General features: G+C 39.9%; 1 protein-coding gene across 2 annotated transcripts; it reads left to right on the top strand.

Moving 5' to 3' along the window:
• The first annotated feature begins 573 nt into the window (after positions 1–573).
• Positions 574–10,805, top strand: CPL4 (C-terminal domain phosphatase-like 4). 2 transcript variants are annotated; one of them, XM_011081123.3, is made up of 9 exons: positions 574–908; positions 1,738–1,913; positions 2,390–2,475; positions 3,217–3,332; positions 3,855–4,032; positions 7,572–7,861; positions 9,189–9,377; positions 9,467–9,505; positions 10,177–10,805. In XM_011081123.3, exons 2-9 carry the CDS (start codon positions 1,738–1,740, stop codon positions 10,486–10,488), a joined length of 1,386 nt encoding a protein of 461 aa, XP_011079425.1. In that variant the 5' UTR covers positions 574–908; the 3' UTR covers positions 10,489–10,805. The 2 variants fall into 2 exon arrangements, with proteins under 2 accessions (XP_011079425.1, XP_011079426.1); XM_011081124.3 differs by having other exon boundaries at positions 1,713–1,913.
• Positions 10,806–19,822: the final 9,017 nt, after the last annotated feature.

The following is a 19,822-nucleotide window of genomic DNA, read 5'->3' as shown; positions in this document are numbered from 1 at the left end:
ATGGAGTACTGCTCCCTTACAACAAAAGACACAAACAGGTGTACTAAAAATAAAATTATGGTGAGTCAAAAAGTACAACCACATCAATAAGCCTTTCGACATTTTCGAGATAAATCTTACTTTCTTCATCTATGTCTAATGACTTATACTCCTATATAGCACCCTGTTGACCCGGCTCGTTAATCTAAAACCAGGACTATCGACCACCTTGTACTTGGGGCATTAAGATTGGTCCATTTGGACTCATACAAGTACAAACATTTGACTCTATAAATACCTCACAAGCCAAACTATTTCGAATCATAGTATGCCATTATTAATTTCATCAAACAATTTTTCATGTCTATTCCCCTCATATAACTGGAATAGACCTTTTCTTTCTTTATACTTTTTATTTTTCTTCATTAATGTTAGTGCTCCAAAACTATTTGATCTTAAACTAGTCTTAGGTTCATTGTTTAAAATTAGATAATCCAAAAATTAGTTTAGGGGTGAATACTAATTAAATAATAGTTGAGGGGGTGAAATGTATTTATATAAAAAATGCTAAGATCTCCTTTTATTAGTTAATTATTATCTTCTTTCCCCGTTTTCGCCCCCATTCTGCCTCCTCACTGTGTTATCTTCCTTCCCAATTTCCGATCACTGCCGCCCCTCTCTCGTATCAACGCCACCTTCGCCCGTTACGCCGCCGCCGAAACGTAGGCCGTCCAAAGCACCAGAATCACCCGCCGTCTTCATCCCTCTCTAGCCCCACTCCATCCGGCAGCGCGACGCCTTTGTAGCCTATGGTGGGCTTAAATTAGCTATACGACGAGCCGAGGGAAGAGATAAAGAGCTTACAGATTTATCTAAAAACACGACGCCGAGTCGACGCCGGCGCGCCTCCTCCGGCTATCGTGACTGCGGTAATTCTCCTTTACTCTCCGCCGCCGAATCTCCCTCCGCTTGTTGCATTTCATGGAAACTGACATTGCACCTGGCTGATTTGTCTAGTTCCTTTCAGTTGCCTTGCGGTCACTCATACGAGGACACTCCAAATATTGTTTTTTAGATAATCCGGCGACACACGAAATCCTGACTTTAGGATTTTCCACTGAGAAATTGTTGTTCTGTGGTTTCTCAGGCCCTAGGTTTCTGATTTAAAGGTGAAATTATTATGTGATTACTGTTAAGGTAGAGAAAAAGATGATAAAGTTGACAACTTCACTTGAAATCACGGAAGATAAGCACTTTGGTTGCTTTTCCTATTCTGTTTTTTCAGGTTGCATTATTGTGAATTTCCATTTGCTTTCTGCTTTGCAGTATCGCAATTTACATTCAAGGGAAACTCACAGGATTAGATAGATCATTGTTGGGAGGCTGTTTACCTGGCTGTCCTCTAGGAGGGGTTGCGAGACAACCATCATAGTATATTCATCTGCATGCAGAGGATTATGGACTAAACAAATACTCACAGTAAATTATTGAGAACAAAAGATGAATATCATGGGATGGGGTTGTTAAAATGAATTTCGACTTTTCTTGGGTTAAATCTAACAATGGCCCTTGGGCCTTGATAGAGCTGGACATAAGAGAGGCTCCATCAAGACTGACCTTGATAATTGAAATGGCTACATTCATGTGGATTGTGTTAAGCATTGAATTTGTATCTCTATTGATGTTGCATGTAAGTAATGTTGCTTCAAATCTTCATTTAGTCTATGCTGTAGTTGTTTTTTATGTATGGCATGACAGATGAGTTTAGCAGCGGACTCTCCAGTACACTCGTCAAGCAGTGAAGACTTAGCAGCATTTCTTGATGTAGAGTTGGATACTGTTTCTGATGCATCAGCAGATCCTGAAGAAGTTGCGGAAGAAGAAGAGGAGAGTGATGATGGTGACGGGGGCAACTATGACATGGATCTTAAGAGGTATACTTAAGCTGATGAAGCCACTTACCGTTATGCAGCATGTTTCAGTCATAAGCTGAGTCTAGCTTTTCAGGTCTAGGGTATGTGATAATACAATATTATTACTCTAGAACAAACCCCTCTTTCTTCACCATGGTGCTTGGAAGATTTATATAATGGAGCAACGCAGTAACAACTTGGTATCCTGTCTATCTAATATATTCATACTCTATTACGCAGTTGATTGCATATTCGCTTAAAAGATTCAGACTTCCCTTGTGAATTGCTTGGTGAAAGTGGATGTTTTCGTTTGTGCTTTCATTGTTGGTTGAATCTTGTCTAGGAAGTAAAATTCAGCAAATGATTAATTCGAGTTGCAACAACTTGAACACACCAGCACCATTTCCTTTGCTCTTGAAATCTTTAGATGAATCACATTTTGGGCAATTGTTCGTATTTCCTTTTATGATGCATCTCAAACTTATTCGTTATTGTAGAGTTAAAAGGCGCAAGGTGGAATTGTCCGAAGGCATAAATCCACAGAGTTCCTCTTCCCAAGGAGAACCAGCAAAAGTTGTTGGTGGTACGCCCAATTAGTTGAATTTCTTATTTTTTCTTTCAGTGACTTAGTGTGTGACTGTGTGTGTAAATAACTAAATATTCTGTTCAGGCCTGATAGCTTCAAGGATTGATGGACACAAGTTGGCCTTTCTCTAAACAAAGAAACCAGAAAGAGAAAAAAAGTAGAAAACTACTGTAGATAGGTGCTTAATCCTGTGTACCTTTGTTCTTGAATCTTGATTCACGACCCAAGTACTGGATGGATAACTTCCTTTCACCAACTCACCTTTCAACAATGCTCGGCGACTACTGAGTGCTTTTTATTTCTCTTACTGGTTAATTCTTTTTCATTTTCTGTTTGAACTCATATCACATAGTTGTAAATGCTATTTTATCTTGTGCACCGTGGGCGGCATATAATAATTGATAAACATTTGTACAAGATGTTTGTGACTTGTTCCCTTTTGCCTTTAGTACAACACTAGTGTAATTGTGCTTTAAAGCTTACATGATTGACATTCGAGAGCATGGTGGGGCAACTCTGTTTCAAATGCTTCAAGAGTCACTTCTATTGTATGGTCGAATCTGTTACAGGTCTCTTGTGTATTGCACCTTGCCGTCCTCCCTTTTGCTTCTCATATTGCATTTAACTTGTATTTTTCAAACTGCTTTTTTGTTGCTTCTTTCTGCTTGTAGCATATCATCGTCTTGAAAATTTTAGGCATTGACTCATTTTGCCCTCTACTCATGTGTTCTTGTGCAGGCTTGTTGCCCAAGAAGAATATGTGTCCACATCCTGGTGTTTATGCAGGAATGTGCATGCGGTGTGGGCAAAAGATGGATGATGAGTCTGGTGTTGCATTTGGGTACATACATAAGGTTACTTTCTGAGAATATGAATTTGAGTTCCGTAATATTTTCTTTCCATTGTTTTCCTCTAAATCATGCAAATATTATCCAAATCTGATAGATGATGTCAGAGTTATCATATGCTTAATAACTCTACTTAAGTTGAAGAGATAAACTAAAAGTACGGAGTAAAAATACGGATTAGTGGCCAATTAATTCATTAAAGCGCATGCCTAATATTTGGTTGTGCTAATAGCTCCGAGTGTTCACTTGTTGGAAGGAAGCAAAACAATATACCTAGTAAGGATGGAGAATAAAAGACACATTAGGATCAAGATTAAAGAAATGGGATGTGTTTTTTTATTCTCATGTACTCGTTATGCTAGAGTTTTGCTAGTTTTTTTTTCTTCCTATTCGTGTAGCATCAAATGAATTTAGGAACAACGCGAATGTAGGGCAAGATACTTCATATTGAGCTTTCCCTGCTGTCTTGCAGTTGTAAACATGAGAAAGTATTTCATTTATTTATGAAGTAAAGTTTCCTGCATGCAGAATTTGAGGCTTGCTAATGATGAGATAGCCCGATTACGTGACAAAGACTTGAAGAACTTGCTACGTCATAAGAAACTGTGTTTGGTTCTTGATTTAGATCATACGCTGCTCAATTCAGCTCGGCTTCCTGATATTACAGTGGAAGAAGGATACTTAAGCCAAAGAGATGCTTTGCCAGGTATCTTTTGTGGTCCTTAGTTTGACAATCCTTTTGTTGCATTTGAAAATTTGCATTTTCTGATGTTTATCTGCATGTTTTACTGTAGATCTTTTGATCTTGCCCTTTAATTAACGCATATTGGTGTGAAGTGTCTGTGCCTGTCAAAAATGGAAGTCTATCAAGCACAATTTGACTTCCTATAACTTAATACCAGGGGCAGACTTAACCGTCCTTCCTACTGGACAATTGGGGAAAATAAATATTAAAAAGGTTCGTATAAGTTTCATGAGAAAGCAAAGAAAAGCATGAGATACATATATCTTTTCTTTGCAAAATATTTCTCCAATGAGAAATTAGTTCCACCTTCATCGATCATCATATTATATACATTAAGGCAGTTGCTGACTAATGTAATGGAAGTGCGAGCAAAAATTTTCGAAGGTCTTGGTTATACAAGATTGTTTTGCTTTGTGCATTGAGTTTACTTTGTAATCTTGTATTAATGAGTATTGAATCATGCTTGGATCATTGTTTTGATGTAGCTTTGTTCTGTTTTTGGTTTTGAACAGATATAGGTTAGGGTACATAATGCTAGAATTTATTTATAATCTGAGTAATTCATCTTATTTAACTTTTTTGTATTTGTGTTATCCGGTTCAGACTCCTTGGTCTTATAAACTTGTTTGGATTGGTTTTAGTTTCGCATGATCCAATATTTTTATACTTCGACTTTTCTTTGTGTGTGTGTACGTGTATCTGTATTATTAACAATACCATAAGGCATCCTTTAATTTTTTGGATGGGATTAAAAGGGGTTAGATAATTTCATGATTAATGTTGGGATATTTGGTAAGATGATAATTTAATAGCTTATTTACTTTGCATGAATCATTAGATGACTATTGTGTGATTAATTTATATTGTATTAATTTTTGTAGTTGTTATAAGGTAAAATTTTGTTATTGCCCCGTAATAGGACAAAAACATCAATGTCACATATTCACATCACAAAATGTAAAACATTTAAAAATACTTTAAATATATATATATATATCTAATATCTATATCATTTTTCCCATCACCACTATATTCATCTTCATAAAAATCATATTTTATTAATATATATTATTACAATAATATCAAAATTATATCTAACTTATACGAATTATTATAAATTCTTAACATCAGAAGAAATTTTTATTTTTAAAATTTCTATTTATTATTTGTTATCCTATAATTTAATTTTATAAAAATACTTATTAAAATTACTAAAGTGAAATTTAAAATAATTTTAATTTATAAGTATTACAAAATTATAATTAATTAGTTATTAAATTACTATAAGTAGTTACATAAAGAAAACCCCACTAAATGTCGTCGTCTTCACTAAGGCCTAAATCTCCTGCGCCTCGCTGCCAACTTCCTTGCCCACTGCCCTCGCCCCTCTCTGCCTGCCGATGACGGCTAAAGCCCGACTCTTTCCACTGCACCAGCGCCAGCACCCTCATCTCCCTTGTCTCCCTCCACGATCCCGCCCTCATTTACCGACAATGAGATGCCAGTCCCTACCTCATCCCCCTTCCCTGCCAGCCCAACACCACCCCTTCTGCCCCCAACATTGCCCTCCACAACTCCCCTCAGAAAATGACCAACAAGCATATGGATCTCAAATTAAAGAGTTGTATCTGTTAATTTTACCAATGGTAATGGAGGGAATGCTGAGAAGTAAAGGATGCCTGAAGCTCTTCAACTAAACAAGGAAGAAAGAAGAAGGAACTTGTGAATGAGCGTCGTTTTGTCAAAAAAGCATCTGACATGTCTGAAAAGTTTCTGTGATATGTTATGAAGTTTTACACGAAATAAGGGGCCAATATGAGAGGAAACACAATTTCACGAGGACAATTTTGGGAAAAAAAAATTAATCATACTCAGTTGGGCTTGTCAACATAGATAATAATCATGGGCTGGATGGTTATCAAGCCACCATCACAATCGATATCGGGCCACCTCCACTTATCATTGGCTTGGCCTAACCTAAGTAAACAAGATACTGGTTGATTGTTTGTTGGGATATCAGACCCAGTACTGCCAAGTGAAGGTGCCCTAAAGGTTTATTCTGCCCGTGGATGTCTGAAGAGGATATGATTATTTATTACCATAAACGGATTTGTGTTCTAAATTTCGTAATAACCTTTTATGAAATTTCGATGAATCAACTTAACGTGCTTCCACCTGCTCCTTGCTTGGGGTGTTCATAGATTGGTAAGCTTACTGAACTACACCGAAACTGAAATTTTGGTACATACTGAATACCGAACCCAATCATTTCTTTTATATAATGTGTATTATATTAGATTATCTTCTGTTATACTATATATATATATATTATATTGTATATAATATGTACTACTTCTGTTATACTATATATATATATTATATTGTATATAATATGTACTATAGATATTGGAATATGAATTTTCATTTTTTTTCTTTTTTTAAAAGCAAATTTGGTATATTACCGAAAACTCGCTTCAGCATTCGCTACTCAAGCTTGGCATACTGAATTTTCGGTGTGTTTTGATTTGGTTGGATTTATTGGATGCACACCCCTACTCCCTGCCCCACCTTCCACCCCTCTCACAAAAACAAAAGGGTTCTGCCAAGTAGATCCTTGATCTCCCCTGCTTTATAAAGTCCAGCTCTTTTAGATTTTAGATTTTGTAGGTAACTTGCTAATCATGCAGTTTATATTATATGCGTACATATATGCAGATTTCAAGAGTATGTTGGTGCTCTGTGTGTTATGCCACTGAATACTGAGTGATGAAAGATCAAGTATGTTAAGGAAGCTTTCAACAGCTGTGTCAATGAAGGATTTTGCAAATTTGGGGTGCTCATACTTGAGAAAAGAAAAGGGTTTAATCATCTCCCCAGACTTAGCACTAGCCAAAAAAGATTTAAGAACAAGCTGATTGAAAATATTATTAGGGGCGTGTATATCATGGTTTGGCGGCCTTGGTAGGATGAAATTTGATATGCCTTCACGCAAAAGGGTTTTGTTATAGTAGATATTAGTTACCTCTGCCTGGCAGGTGAAGCATCTAGATTTGACATGCATCTCATGGAATTAATTATATTGTGATGTCAAACTTGCATCCTTGCATGATGCTTTTATCGTTCATAACACAATTTCTTTTGTCATATGCTAAGTTCTCCATGAGTGAGCATCCACAGTTACTATCGCAGTTATGAACATCTTTGTTTATTCTCTACCATGACTATCCACTCTTTAAATCTGATAAGTGCTCCATGTAATAGTATGATTGTTTATGCTTTGATTAAGACCCTTTAACATTCCAATTTGCTAGTTAACTTTAGATTATTATTGTTCTTTGCCTTCAACCAGGAAATAAGTCTTTTACCTTTCAGTTCTTTTCTAGAGAGTTCATTGCTGCTTCAATTTCTTCATTCTTGTGGCAAAACCAACTTAGTTTCCAGTCGTTCTGAGTTTTATCCCACGTGTAATTTTTGTGACATGCATTTTGCATTATGACCAGATGCCTTAAAGAGCAGCTTATTCAGACTGGACCGGATGCAGATGATGACCAAGTTGAGGCCATTTGTGCACGCATTCCTTAAAGAAGCTAGTAATTTGTTTGAGATGTACATATACACCATGGGTGAACGTCCATACGCTTTAGAAATGGCAAAGCTGCTTGATCCTGGAGATGTTTACTTTAATTCCAGAATAATTGCGCAAGGAGATTGTACGCAGAGGTATCAGAAGGGTCTTGATGTTGTTTTGGGACAAGAAAGCGCAGTCCTCATACTTGATGATACAGAAGCGGTAATGACTGACCTCAATTATAGAACTGATTGAAGTGGATTCCTTTCTTTTAGGCTAGTTATTGTGATCCTTGGCTAATTTTTTTTTAATGTATTATCTGATGAATGATGTTGGATTAGATGAGCTTTGCCCCTAAGCGCACTTTTTTTTATTTCTCGAATCACATTCACGAGTATTAGCTGTCCTTAAGCTTTCTTATATTACAATTATTAGTGCACAATTATTTGTGGTTTGGAAAATATAAACCAAAGAAAGCTTTGGAGACTTAAATTTAGCATTCTATCTTTTGTTTGGTGATGTTGATGGTTTACTTGTGGTGTTAAGCATGCTTAGATCAATTATGTGAGTGCGGAGAATTGCTCGTTTCGCTTGACTGTGTGATATGTGCTGGGCTAGGAGGTGCTGCATTTATTCCGTTGTTAGATGCTAGGACAGCTCGTTCTTCACCATATTTGTTTATTTTTAGTTTTGGTCTACTCTAGAGAATCCTTTTGTGGCAGGCCTAGTGATTTGAGGGCTGCTGTTTGGTGTGAATCCGTTTGTGGAAATCCTAGTGATTTGTGGTTCTTTTGTAAAACTACTTAAAAATAATAGGAATTTACTTGGCAGTTGAAAATTTCTGAACTGCATAAAGTGAATATCTTACAAGTACAAGGATGTATGTTGAACTGTCAAAACTTTGGGAAAGATTACTGTGAAAAGAGTTTGCTAATCTGTCAAAATATCAACATAAGTTGCTATTGCTCCTAATGACTGAAATATTTTAGTAATCCAAGTCATTTGCTGAATTAATTCGTCGTGCGTGCTTGCATGAGACCATTTGTGCTTGTCGGCTTGACTCCTATGCCTTGGCATCCATGCTATGCAGTTTCATCCCAACTTTCTGATAGTAGAAAAGAACTGATTCGGCTTATAAATAAGCATGACGTGCCGTCATTTATTGATATTGCCACACTTGAGATATATGCTTAGGTTTCCAATTATGAAATTAATTTATCTGGTTGTTTATGTGTTATAAACATTGTTATTATAAGTAAATAGTGAACAATGTGATTGGAAACTAAGAGAATCAGAGAGGGAAAAAGGAAATGTGAGAGGAGATAAGTGAAAAAAGCAAAACCAACTTGTTACTAGAACCACCTTAATACTTATAAACTTTCTATTGGTTCTTAAGACGACAGCCCAAAAATGCCATACAGACAAGTTACTTTAACAACTCTCGCTTAATAAAAGTACAGGTTTAATTTTTGGCAACATATATTTTGTTTCCTTTTATTCATCAAGATGTTATAGCTAGCAGTAATAGATTGGGCGTCATTTATTATAGGTGTGGGGAAAGCATAAGGAGAACTTAATATTAATGGAAAGATATCACTTCTTTGCTTCAAGTTGCAAGCACTTTGGTTTCAATTGTAAATCACTTTCTGAACTAAGAAGTGATGAAAGTGAGACTGATGGAGCACTGGCTACTGTTCTCAAAGTTCTTCAGCGTGTCCACAGTTTGTTCTTTGACCCGGTATTGCCTCTTCACTCCCTCAATAATAAACAAATAAATTCATAATTAACTGCTTTTCGAGTTCATTTAGTTGAGGTGTATTGTTTCAGGGACACAAGGATCGTCTAGAGGACCGAGACGTGAGACAGGTAAATCTGGATCGGAGGTCCGAGTATACTCTCCTTTCTATTTGTTGGTGCTTGGTGTTGTGTCTTGTCTGGTTCACTGCTGGAGCAAAGGAATTGATAATACCTTTACTTTGGGCAGAGTTTTTTTGATTTTCGCAGCCAAGCTATGGTGTAAATATATTTTCTCTTTTCTTCGCGGTTTTGGGGGAAGGCACTGCAGATGAAATATATGAAAGCTTGATTGCTCTATGTTGTTAGCATACTGCAATAAAATGATCAAGTTCAAGTCTAAATCTTTTTTAATTAGTGGATGGAATATTTTTGGGGGTATCAATTCATAAAGCTAGAGTCTTTTCTTCTCGTAAATGTAATTATTATGTATCTATGGTAATGGGATAAAAACAACAGTTAGCATGTGAGGTGATTTATATGAGCTGGATGTGAGCTAATATATGTAGCAATAATCTAATAAGTTGTTTGTTCATTGTGTTTGACTAGGTTTGGTACTGTCAATTACTGGATTATCTTGAATAATTAACTAGTAATCCTAAAATCTGCTTTCGTTTCGCCAAGTTTGTCTCCTTAATGGTTGTATAATCACTAGTGATAACGCAGAAGTAGCTTATTCTGAATTTATGGTGACTTAACGAAGTTTTCATGCTCTAATCATCATCTCTCCAATCAAATGTCAGGTGCTAAAAACAGTTCGTAAGGAAATTTTAGAGGGCTGCAAAGTTGTCTTCAGCCGTGTCTTTCCAACCAATTTCCCCGCTGAGGAGCACCACTTGTGGAAAATGGCGGAGCAACTGGGAGCAACATGCTCATTAGAACTTGATCCATCTGTTACACATGTGGTCTCTATGGATGCAGGAACAGATAAATCCCGTTGGGCAGTGCAGGAAAAGAAATTTCTGGTCCATCCTAGGTGGATTGAGGCTTCGAACTACATGTGGCAAAAGCAGCCGGAAGACAGCTTCCCGGTTAGCCAAGCAAAGAATAAATGATCCGTTTGTCCTCTGCATCTAACCTCCGTTGACAAATTTACTTGCACTCATTTTTCAGCTGTTTCCATTAGGTGTACTGTCCAACCTGGCTAGTTACAGCAGTTGTTGTTTGTATTGCCTTAACTAAACCTTCTCTTTCAGCCTACTTTAGTAAAGATTTTGATGAAGGTGTCTGCCAAAGTGAACCTTCCATCAGATCCAAGATTTTGTAAACCTTGATAGCTAGTTGAGAAGTTCATCCCGGTTTTTGTACATAACAACCAGTTTAGGAACGCAATTTATCTTCTTTAAGTTAACGTAATCTGCAGTTTACACCATGGGGTTACTGTACGGTTAGCCCAAGACATCAGATTTGGAATTTATGTTCGACTCCGGGGTCCTGAATGTTGTGGAATTCATTTCTTTTTCCGTAATGGAAAATTTCATAAATGTGCAATAATGTACAATTGTACAATACAATCAAGATCTAGAGGCCTCATTAGTGTTTAACGTCCTAGGCCAAGGTACCTTAAACTATCTATAAGTGCAATTGTGCGTTGAATGATAATTCTGCATTAATAATTTTCAGCTTAATCTCCTTGATTACAATTCGGGTTAAGGTAAAGGGTGGTCGATCCTGCTACTAAAATCTCCTCTTATTGCGTTCTTGTCATATAAGATAAACCAGCTAAGCGAGTAGTGCTCGGTAAGCCGCATTAACAACGTGCTTTTCTCTCCATTTTTTCGATATCCAACTAATATCTACATTCCAATCACAGTTATGCCAAAATGATCACAACTGTTGGCAAATGAAATCAATACATTGGCAAGAAAATCGACAATGGAAGAATAGATGATAGTGGGTCTCTTGTCCACCAATGCAAAGCACACAGGCCCCATCAAGGCGACGAAGCTATGGTTACCCAGTGTTGACAATTGTTTCAAGTTAGCAAGCCATATGGTGAAGGAATTATGAGGCCAAAAGTAGTGAAGACCAACCTACTTTAGAACACTTTGGATGGAATAGATTATATACAGCTGCATTCGTGAATGTCTCTCCATCCGTTTTCCAGATGATCCTATAACTCTCCCCATAAAGAGTGGGTAAAGAGTGTAAGATCTCTAACCACTCCAAGTCAGTAATAAGTGGCCAGTTCCATTCACCTGCTTTAATGACGATGTTGAGCTTGTCATCCAAAGACATATCCGTAAGCTGTGGGCCACGTGGAAATCAATGTATAAGTGGACCAAGTAAGTGCCATGGATCCTACCATAAGTAAAACGATTAACCATTTACCAATCTGATAATCAACATGTGCTAGGAGTAATGTTCGCGAACGAAGCAATTTGCGACATTCCCAAGACCTCGTTTGAACGCTTGCTGTCAACACTAATTTATCCCGAGATCGAAACTGATGGATCCGAGCCACCCAAATTGAAGATTAACAACCTTGGATAACATCCCACAAGTGTCTACTCATGAGTGCATAATTAAGTGTCTTTACATCATGAATTCCTTGGCTCCCTTCATTATGCGGTAAACAAACCTGCTGCCACACCACTTTATAATAACCACTTTCTATTGCCCCTTTTCAAAACGAAAAAGATCGCATTTTCTTCTCAACTTCATGAATGACCCCTTTAGGCAAAATGAAGGCCATTGCACGTTAAATGTTCAACGCTGTGAGAATAGATTTGATAAGCTGGACACGTGCAGCAAAGGATATTGAGGTCCCTCCCATCCCTTAATACGTTGGTCAATCTTCATAAATAAGGGCTTGCAATCTGCTATGGAAAGCCGGGAGGATAAGAGCAGCAAACCAAGATACTAAACCAGGAGGAGCCCTTATTGGAATCCCAATATACTAAGGAGACAATCCCAATCTCCTTGAGCCGATTTCGAAAGTATAATTGATTGTTTTCGAATTGGCATGTAAGCCAGACAAGGAAGTGGACATCTGAAGGCCTTTCTGAAATAAACGGATAGAGGCCTCCTCCGCTTTGCAAACAAGTAAGAGATCATCAGCAAATCACAACTTAAATAACCCTAGTTCACGACATCTCCAAAGGTAGGTAAACTTTGAATCCTGCTTAATTAATTGTTGAAAAATCATGTATAGTACCTCCATCACAAGTACAATTAAGTAAGGGGATATAAGGTCCCCTTGCCGAAGACCACGACCTCTCATGAAAAAACCATGTGCACTACCATTCAGTCAAATAAAAAATATAGTTGTTGAAATACATTCCTCAATCCAATGAATAAAGATGACAGAAAAGCCAAAAAGCTACAAGGAAGCAATCAAGAAATCCCACTTAACCATATTATATGCTTTGCGAAGGTCCACTTTCAAGGTGCACCTCGGGGGAAGGCGCTGCTGATTGTAACTGGTAAAAAGTTCTTGTGCTAGCAAAATATTGTCTCTATTTAATCTCCACGGAACAAATGCATCTTGAGAGAGGCTAATAATTGATTCAATATTTTATTGAGTCGCTGCACTAAAATATTTGTAATAGCCTTATAAAGGACATTACAGCATGCAGGTCTAAAATAAACAACAGTAGAGGGGGCTTGTACCTTAGGAATAAGAGCGAGGAGTGTAGTATTCACTTGTTTCAAAAGTCGTCCAGTGGTAAAAAACTCCAGCACTGCCCGAGTTACCTCCTCCCCAATGACTGACCATGTTGCTTTATAAAACCCTGCAGAGTAGGTATTCGGTCCTGATACTTTGTCCTCTGCAAAATCAAATAATGCAAGCTTGACCTCCTCTATTGTCACCGACCTTATGAGTACCCAAGCTTCTTCTTCGGTAACAATACGACTCGCCCATGGTCGCAAGTATCTCAAATCAATGAACCTATTCCGCTTCTCACCTCTCAATAATCTTTGGAAATACCAAAAAAGTTCCTCAATAATATCTGCCTGCTCCGTATGAGTCCGACCAATCCCATTAGTAATTTGGAAGACCCTCTTGGAAGCTTGTCTAGTTGCCACCTTTTGAAAGAAAATCAACGAGCATTGATTCCCCCCCCCCCTTAACCATTCAATTTTAGCCTGTTGTTGTAACATATTCTACTCCAATTTGGAAGCTTTGATATAAATAATCCAAAAATAGTGTTCTAATTGAAGTAGGAGAAAGTTGTAATGATCTGATTGTAAAAGTGTTCGGGAAATAGCTAAGAATTCCTCAGCAAGCTTGACATTTGTTGATAAGTCACCTTATTTCTCTATTGTCTATGAAAACCTGTTTGAGTGCTTTCAACTTCCTTATAACATTGTACATGGTAATACCAACAATAGGATGCTTTCATACATTCTGCACAGATAGAAGAAAATCCGTTGATGAAGCAAGGTAATTGTCAAAGCGGAACATAGTCGTTGATTGCTAGAATTCCCCCCATAAGGTCAACAGTGAGTGGTCGAAAGTTCGAGACTTAAGGCTAAGATAATGAGCATCTGGCCATTGAGCCAACCATTGATCATTGGCAAGAATATGATCTAACTGCTTCCACAGAATCCGATTATTGTCACTATAATTGTGCCATGTAAACAGTTCGCCTTGCATGGGAAGTGTGATGAGTCCCGTATCAAGAATACAATTTTGAAACTCCTCCGTGGCAACATGTATATCCCCTAAGGCTCCACACACTTCACTCATGTCCAGCACCGTATAAAAGTCTCCAAGGACTAGCCATGTCTCATCCGAGATGGAGCTCACAAGTTGGTCCAATGATAGCCAAAGATCTCGTATAGTTCCCAAATCATTTTCCCCATACACAATAGAAACAAGGGGCGTCAAATGCATACACCGAATAAGCACACGACAATGAATTAATTGCACATTAACATTCAAATCTCAACTCCAATCTCATCATCATCCCATGCAACGATTGCTCAATCCGAATAATCCAAAAATAGTTCCAACGAGGTAACAAAGTTGAGTGAAGCTGTGAAATATTATTAATAGCTACTCTAGTTTCTAATAAACCAATAAACTGTAACCTGAATCCAGAGACCAAATCACCATCCACCACCTGATGGTCTCGCCGATTCAGCCCCCTCACATTCCAGACACCCGTTTGCATCACCTCCTAAGGGGCTGCATTGTTTTAGGACACCTAGTTGAACACTTTGCAATCTCATCGTCAAGAGTAAGCACATCAAAACGATTATAAAGAACAATCTCCTTACCTTTTCCCTCGTTTTCATTCACATGTCTCGGAGGAACCTCATTTGGTCTACTAATTCATCCTCTAACCCTGTATTTAAGCTTAGAATATGATCAATAGGGTTGTACTCTTGTGGCTTATTGCTCTCTGCTGAAGGACGGACATACACAGCCACTGGTGGTTTATTGACTTGCTTTGCTGACGGGCATGTAGCTTGATCGCCTAAACTAGTAGATTTAAGGCATTTCGGTGGTACCCATTCGTACTCCACGTCAACCCAACACGGCAACTCGGCCCATTTGAATGAAATATGCAGCATAACACCCACACAAGAGCAAAATCTAATCTCGTGCATGCTTTCGTGATTGCATTAGGATACAATGGCCTCCCAATCCCACTAGCCATTGTACTAAGGTCCTCATTTGTCCAAAACTCGATCGGAAGGTGGCGCAATTTAATCCAAATAGGCACTTGCGTGTGTTTGTGCTTGTGTAATGCCATACCCAGTCCCATCGTTGGAGGACAATCGGTTGACCCTAAAACAACCAAGGGCCACCTTCGATCACCTCTTTCATTGCTGCCTCTGTCTTGAATAGAAAGAAATAAAATCCATTCGTTATCGCAATAACCTCTTTAACTATTAGCCATACTAAACTAACAAAAGCATTCAATTGATGGAAGTATGATTTTCGGCCAAGAAAATCTCCAACCACTGTTGTGGCCTACCATCATGATCCCTCACGAACCATCTCCAACGTAGGGCGAACAATAATCTTATAGTTTTGTGTTGAGGGTGCAATGTTTGTCAATGTTCGTCGAGTAGAATTATTGAATCCTACTGCAATTTTATCATTTGATAAATTATGCAGAACATGAGCATGAAGGGAACCATACCAATAAACAAGCTCGTCACCAGCGGAGGTATGGGATCCAAGGGCTCTTTTGGAGGCAAATCATCATGGGCGCTGACACATCATGAAGCAGTGGAGTTGAAGAAACCCTAGAAAAATTTTTCATGTTAAGCAGTGAAACCCTAGGTGTATTCTTCATAGATGGCGGTGAAACCCTAGGTTGTGAAATTCATTGTGCCAACCTTGGTCCCGACGTACAATGTAAATCCCTTAACGAGGATCTAAAAATGGAAAAAATCTCTCTATTTTTCGCACGCACACACATAGTGCATTAATTGCTTCCGTTGCAGCGCCGCCGACCGGCCGCCGAAATTTTTCTTTCGGCCGACACCTTGCTCGCCGTCAGAAGACCGTCGCCACTGCGCTGCGTGTGTGGCTGCCGGAGAATCGACGCGCCCTAGATTTGTGAACGACGCACTATTTTTTGCTGGGAGCTTCTCAAGTCGATTCCGCCTCCGTTCTGACGAATTTCTGGCTGCCACTTATATCAATCGATTCCTCATCACATGGGGAACATTTCCCATCCTTCAATTTGAATTTTCATTGAAGATTGAGACTGGGCTGAAGAGTTAAGTGTTGCGTGTTTTCTGCGATTTCTGCGCAGGCTGGGAAGAATTATTTCTGTGATTTTTTCTCTGAATTTCGTGGGATATTTGCTGAGTTTGGTTTGGTAGTTTATTGATTTTGATTTGGAGGATTGTGGTTTGCCCATTCGTCGGATTCTCTGCGAATTTAGTCGGATTTTTCGCTGTTTCTGCATATTGCTCGTTCTTGCTGAATCTCGCTGGTTCTGCTGATTCTATTGATGAATTTCGCTGCTATTGCTGTTGAATTTTTGTGGCTAGATCTTTTGTTGATCCCCGTTGATTATTCCGTCGGTTTTTCTACAAATTTCGTTGGAAATTCTGGGTTTCTTCATCGGATTTTTCACTACTTTCTTGCTGTGAAGTGTTGCTGTTTTTTTGCTGCTGAAGATTGCTGTGAATTGCTGCTGTCATTTACTGCTGAATTTTTTCGGATTTCAACTGCTGTTGCTGTAATTTTGTTGTGAATTGCTGTTCACTGCTGCTGCAAATTCTGCTGCGCTGGTTCATCGTCGGATTTCTGCAGTTGCTGTAGTTTTTTGGCTGCGAATTGCTGTGGCTGTTTTTGCTGCTGCTGTGAATTCTGCTGCGTTCTGCAATTTTTTAGCTGTTGTTCGTTCGTCGTTTATGCGAATTTTCTGCTGCTTTCTGCTGTGCTTTGGCTGATTTTAGCTGTTGTTCGTTCGTCGTTTCTGGTTGTTAGTTCGCCGGATTTCTAGGAATTTTCTGTTGCATTCTTGTTGTTTTGCTGCGAGTTGCTCTTTGTTGCTGCCGCGAATTCTGCTGTGCTGCTCTGCGAATTCTGCTGCGTTGTTATGCAAATTTCTGGTGCTGTTTTGCTGCAAATTGCTCGTCACTGCTGCTGCGAATTCTACTGCACTGCTCTGTGAATTCTGCTGCGTTGTTCTGCAATTTCTGGTGCTGTTTTTACTGCGAATTGCTCTTCACTGTCTTCGTCGGATTTCGCAGATTTCTTGCTGCGGTTGATTGTTGTGAATTGCTACTGTTATTCCTTGCTGAATTTCGTCGGGTTTCTGTGATTTTCTGTTGCGCTGTTCACAGATTTCTTGCTGATTCGCAGAGTTTGGATTGTTGCCGGAGCATCACGGGAGGTCTGATTGGGCAGTTGTTTGCTAGTTGTATGCCACAGCAGGGGGCTAATCGCCCCCGGTGTGGTCTTATCGCGATGCGGTTGCTGGTGCAGCTGTGCATCCTCTGCCGCCATCGGTATCTTTTGAGACATCTTCATTTCGCTCGATGGGTGTTTTGTCTCGGGATTAGGGAATGAAGGTGCTGAGATTTTTTCGTCTGAGGAAATATCTCGATTCTCCCTATCGTTTTGTTATGATTTGGTAGGGAAATTTTCGCATGGCTATCCATCCATGCAAAATCTTCGACGCTGGATGCTGGCTCAGGGATTTCGTGGGGATTCTTCTGTAGGGGCCATTAATGTTCGAGATGTCTTCATAAAATTTGCACTAGATGAGGTTTATACTAAGCTTTGGATCAAATCTATCTGGTTTGTGGAAGGATTTCCCATGCGTGTCTTTAAATGGACACCAACGTTTAATCCAAGGGAAGAATCGCCTATTGTTCCATTATGGGTTCGTTTGCCGGAGTCGCCGATCCAGTTCTTTGATCGGGAGGCATTGTTTAGCATTGCCCGTCTGTTGGGGACGCCTCTTAGGACGGATGTTTCTACAGCGACTTTGGTGCGGCCTAGTGTGGCGCGGGTCTGTGTGGAGATTAACTTACTAGAGCCGCTACAAACAGAAATCGGGCTTGGGATTGGGACAGAAGTGATCATCCAGCCTGTAATTTACGAGCGTCTTCCTAAGTATTGTGGGGCTTGCAAGCACTTAGGACATGATGAAGATGAGTGCTATGAGAAGCACAGATCAAAGGCCCCACCAGTTAGGCCTGCAAATAGGGATGATCCTCCGTCGCCTATTCCTGATTAGGAGGATCTTCCGGTGAAACTGGATGCGCAGCGGGCGCAAAAGAACTTGAGAGATCGCCATAAAGAAAAACATGTGGTTTTTTATGATGGTGCAACCCGATCTCGCCTTGGGGCTAGTGCTAAGGGGGCGGAGGGTGAATCGCAGGAAGTTGCATCACATAAAGATGTGTCCAAAACAGTGGTGGAAGAAGTGGTGCACTTGCCGGAAGATTAGGATGACGGAAAAGCGAAATCGGGTCATGTCAAAGAATCAGTCGATGAACACCATTACAGGAATGAGAAGGAGACAGCGGTTCCCAGGTACATCCGATGGTTCCTGAGTTGGGAGATCTGGTGGTCCATCTGACATGAGAACTGAAGATGAGCAGGTAGAAACATGTGTTGTGCCAGCATCCCAGACAACGAGGTGTGAGCTGACAGGATGTGTGGTTAATACAGCGAATCAGGAGTTGCCTAACTGTGCTGCAGTTATCAATGATGAGGTTTTGGGACCGACGGGGAGGACGTACATCAGGTGGATGAGGAGGATGTCTCTAGGAGGTTGGCGCGCCATCGGCGAGGTCGGTCCATGGGAGACGCATCTAAGGACCATTCTGCTTCGCTAGATCGGCGAAAGGTAGTCTCCCCACCCCGTAGGATTGTCACGAGGAGTACTATCATACTTGCTGGGATCTCGTCCCAGAGGATGTTTTTTGTGCAGTATCTGAGTGTTTTTGTGGCATAGCGATGCCGAAGAGTTTCACAGCTACTACCATCTCTCTTATACCAAAGATCGCCAGCCGAGCTTTTTGGAGTGAGTACCGGCCGATAAGTTTGTGTAATGTTACAAATAAGATCTGCACGAAGTTGATGTCCATCAGACTTGGGCATGTCCTACCGAAGGTAATATCTCCATCCCAGAGTGGGTTTGTCCCGGGATGATTGTTGAGTGATAATGTTCTTTTGGCGCAAGAATTAGTTCACTCATTGGAGTCTCACCGGTCGGAGGCGAATGTTATCTTTAAGCTTGATATGGCCACAGCTTATGATCGAGTTAACTGGGAGTTCCTCTTTCAAGTCTTGCGGCTAAAGGGCTTCCCGTAACGCTGGATTGACTTGGTGGTTAATGCTGTCTCTAATTGTTGGTTCTCGGTCCTAGTGAATGGTATCACAGTGTCAGTTTGGCATGATAATTGGTTCGGTGAGAAGCCTTTAGCCCAGCTAGTTCACGGGGCCCCCGACACTATGGAGTCGGTGTGCTATTATTCGCATGAGGGAGAATGGAATGTCCCCAAAATCTTCAGGATAGTCCCGCCCCAAATTGCACATGTTATCTGCCTATTGCATCCCAGACAACAAGGTGTGAGCTGACAGGATGTGTGGTTAATACAGCGAATCAGGAGTTGCCTAACTGTGCTGCAGTTACCGATGATGAGGTTTTGGGACCGACGGGGAGGACGTACATCAGGTGGATGAGGAGGATGTCTCTAGGAGGTTGGCGTGCCATCGGCGAGGTCGGTCCATGGGAGACGCATCTAAGGACCATTCTGCTTCGCCAGATCGGCGAAAGGTAGTCTCCCCACCCCGTAGGATTGTCACGAGGAGTACTATACGATCTACTCTCCGATATGATTTTTCTGGGGTCCGGAGGTACGGTGTCAGGTTTTATTAGATCATGAGCAGTTTCTGCACCTCCGTTTGGAATCTAATAAGTGGCTGAAACCATTGTTTGTTACAACGGTATATACTAA

This window comes from Sesamum indicum, linkage group LG5 (assembly GCF_026168435.1).
Source record: "Sesamum indicum cultivar Baizhima isolate 11 linkage group LG5, ASM2616843v1, whole genome shotgun sequence".
NCBI lineage: Eukaryota > Viridiplantae > Streptophyta > Magnoliopsida > Lamiales > Pedaliaceae > Sesamum > Sesamum indicum.
This window is presented reverse-complemented; position numbering and strand designations above follow the sequence as displayed.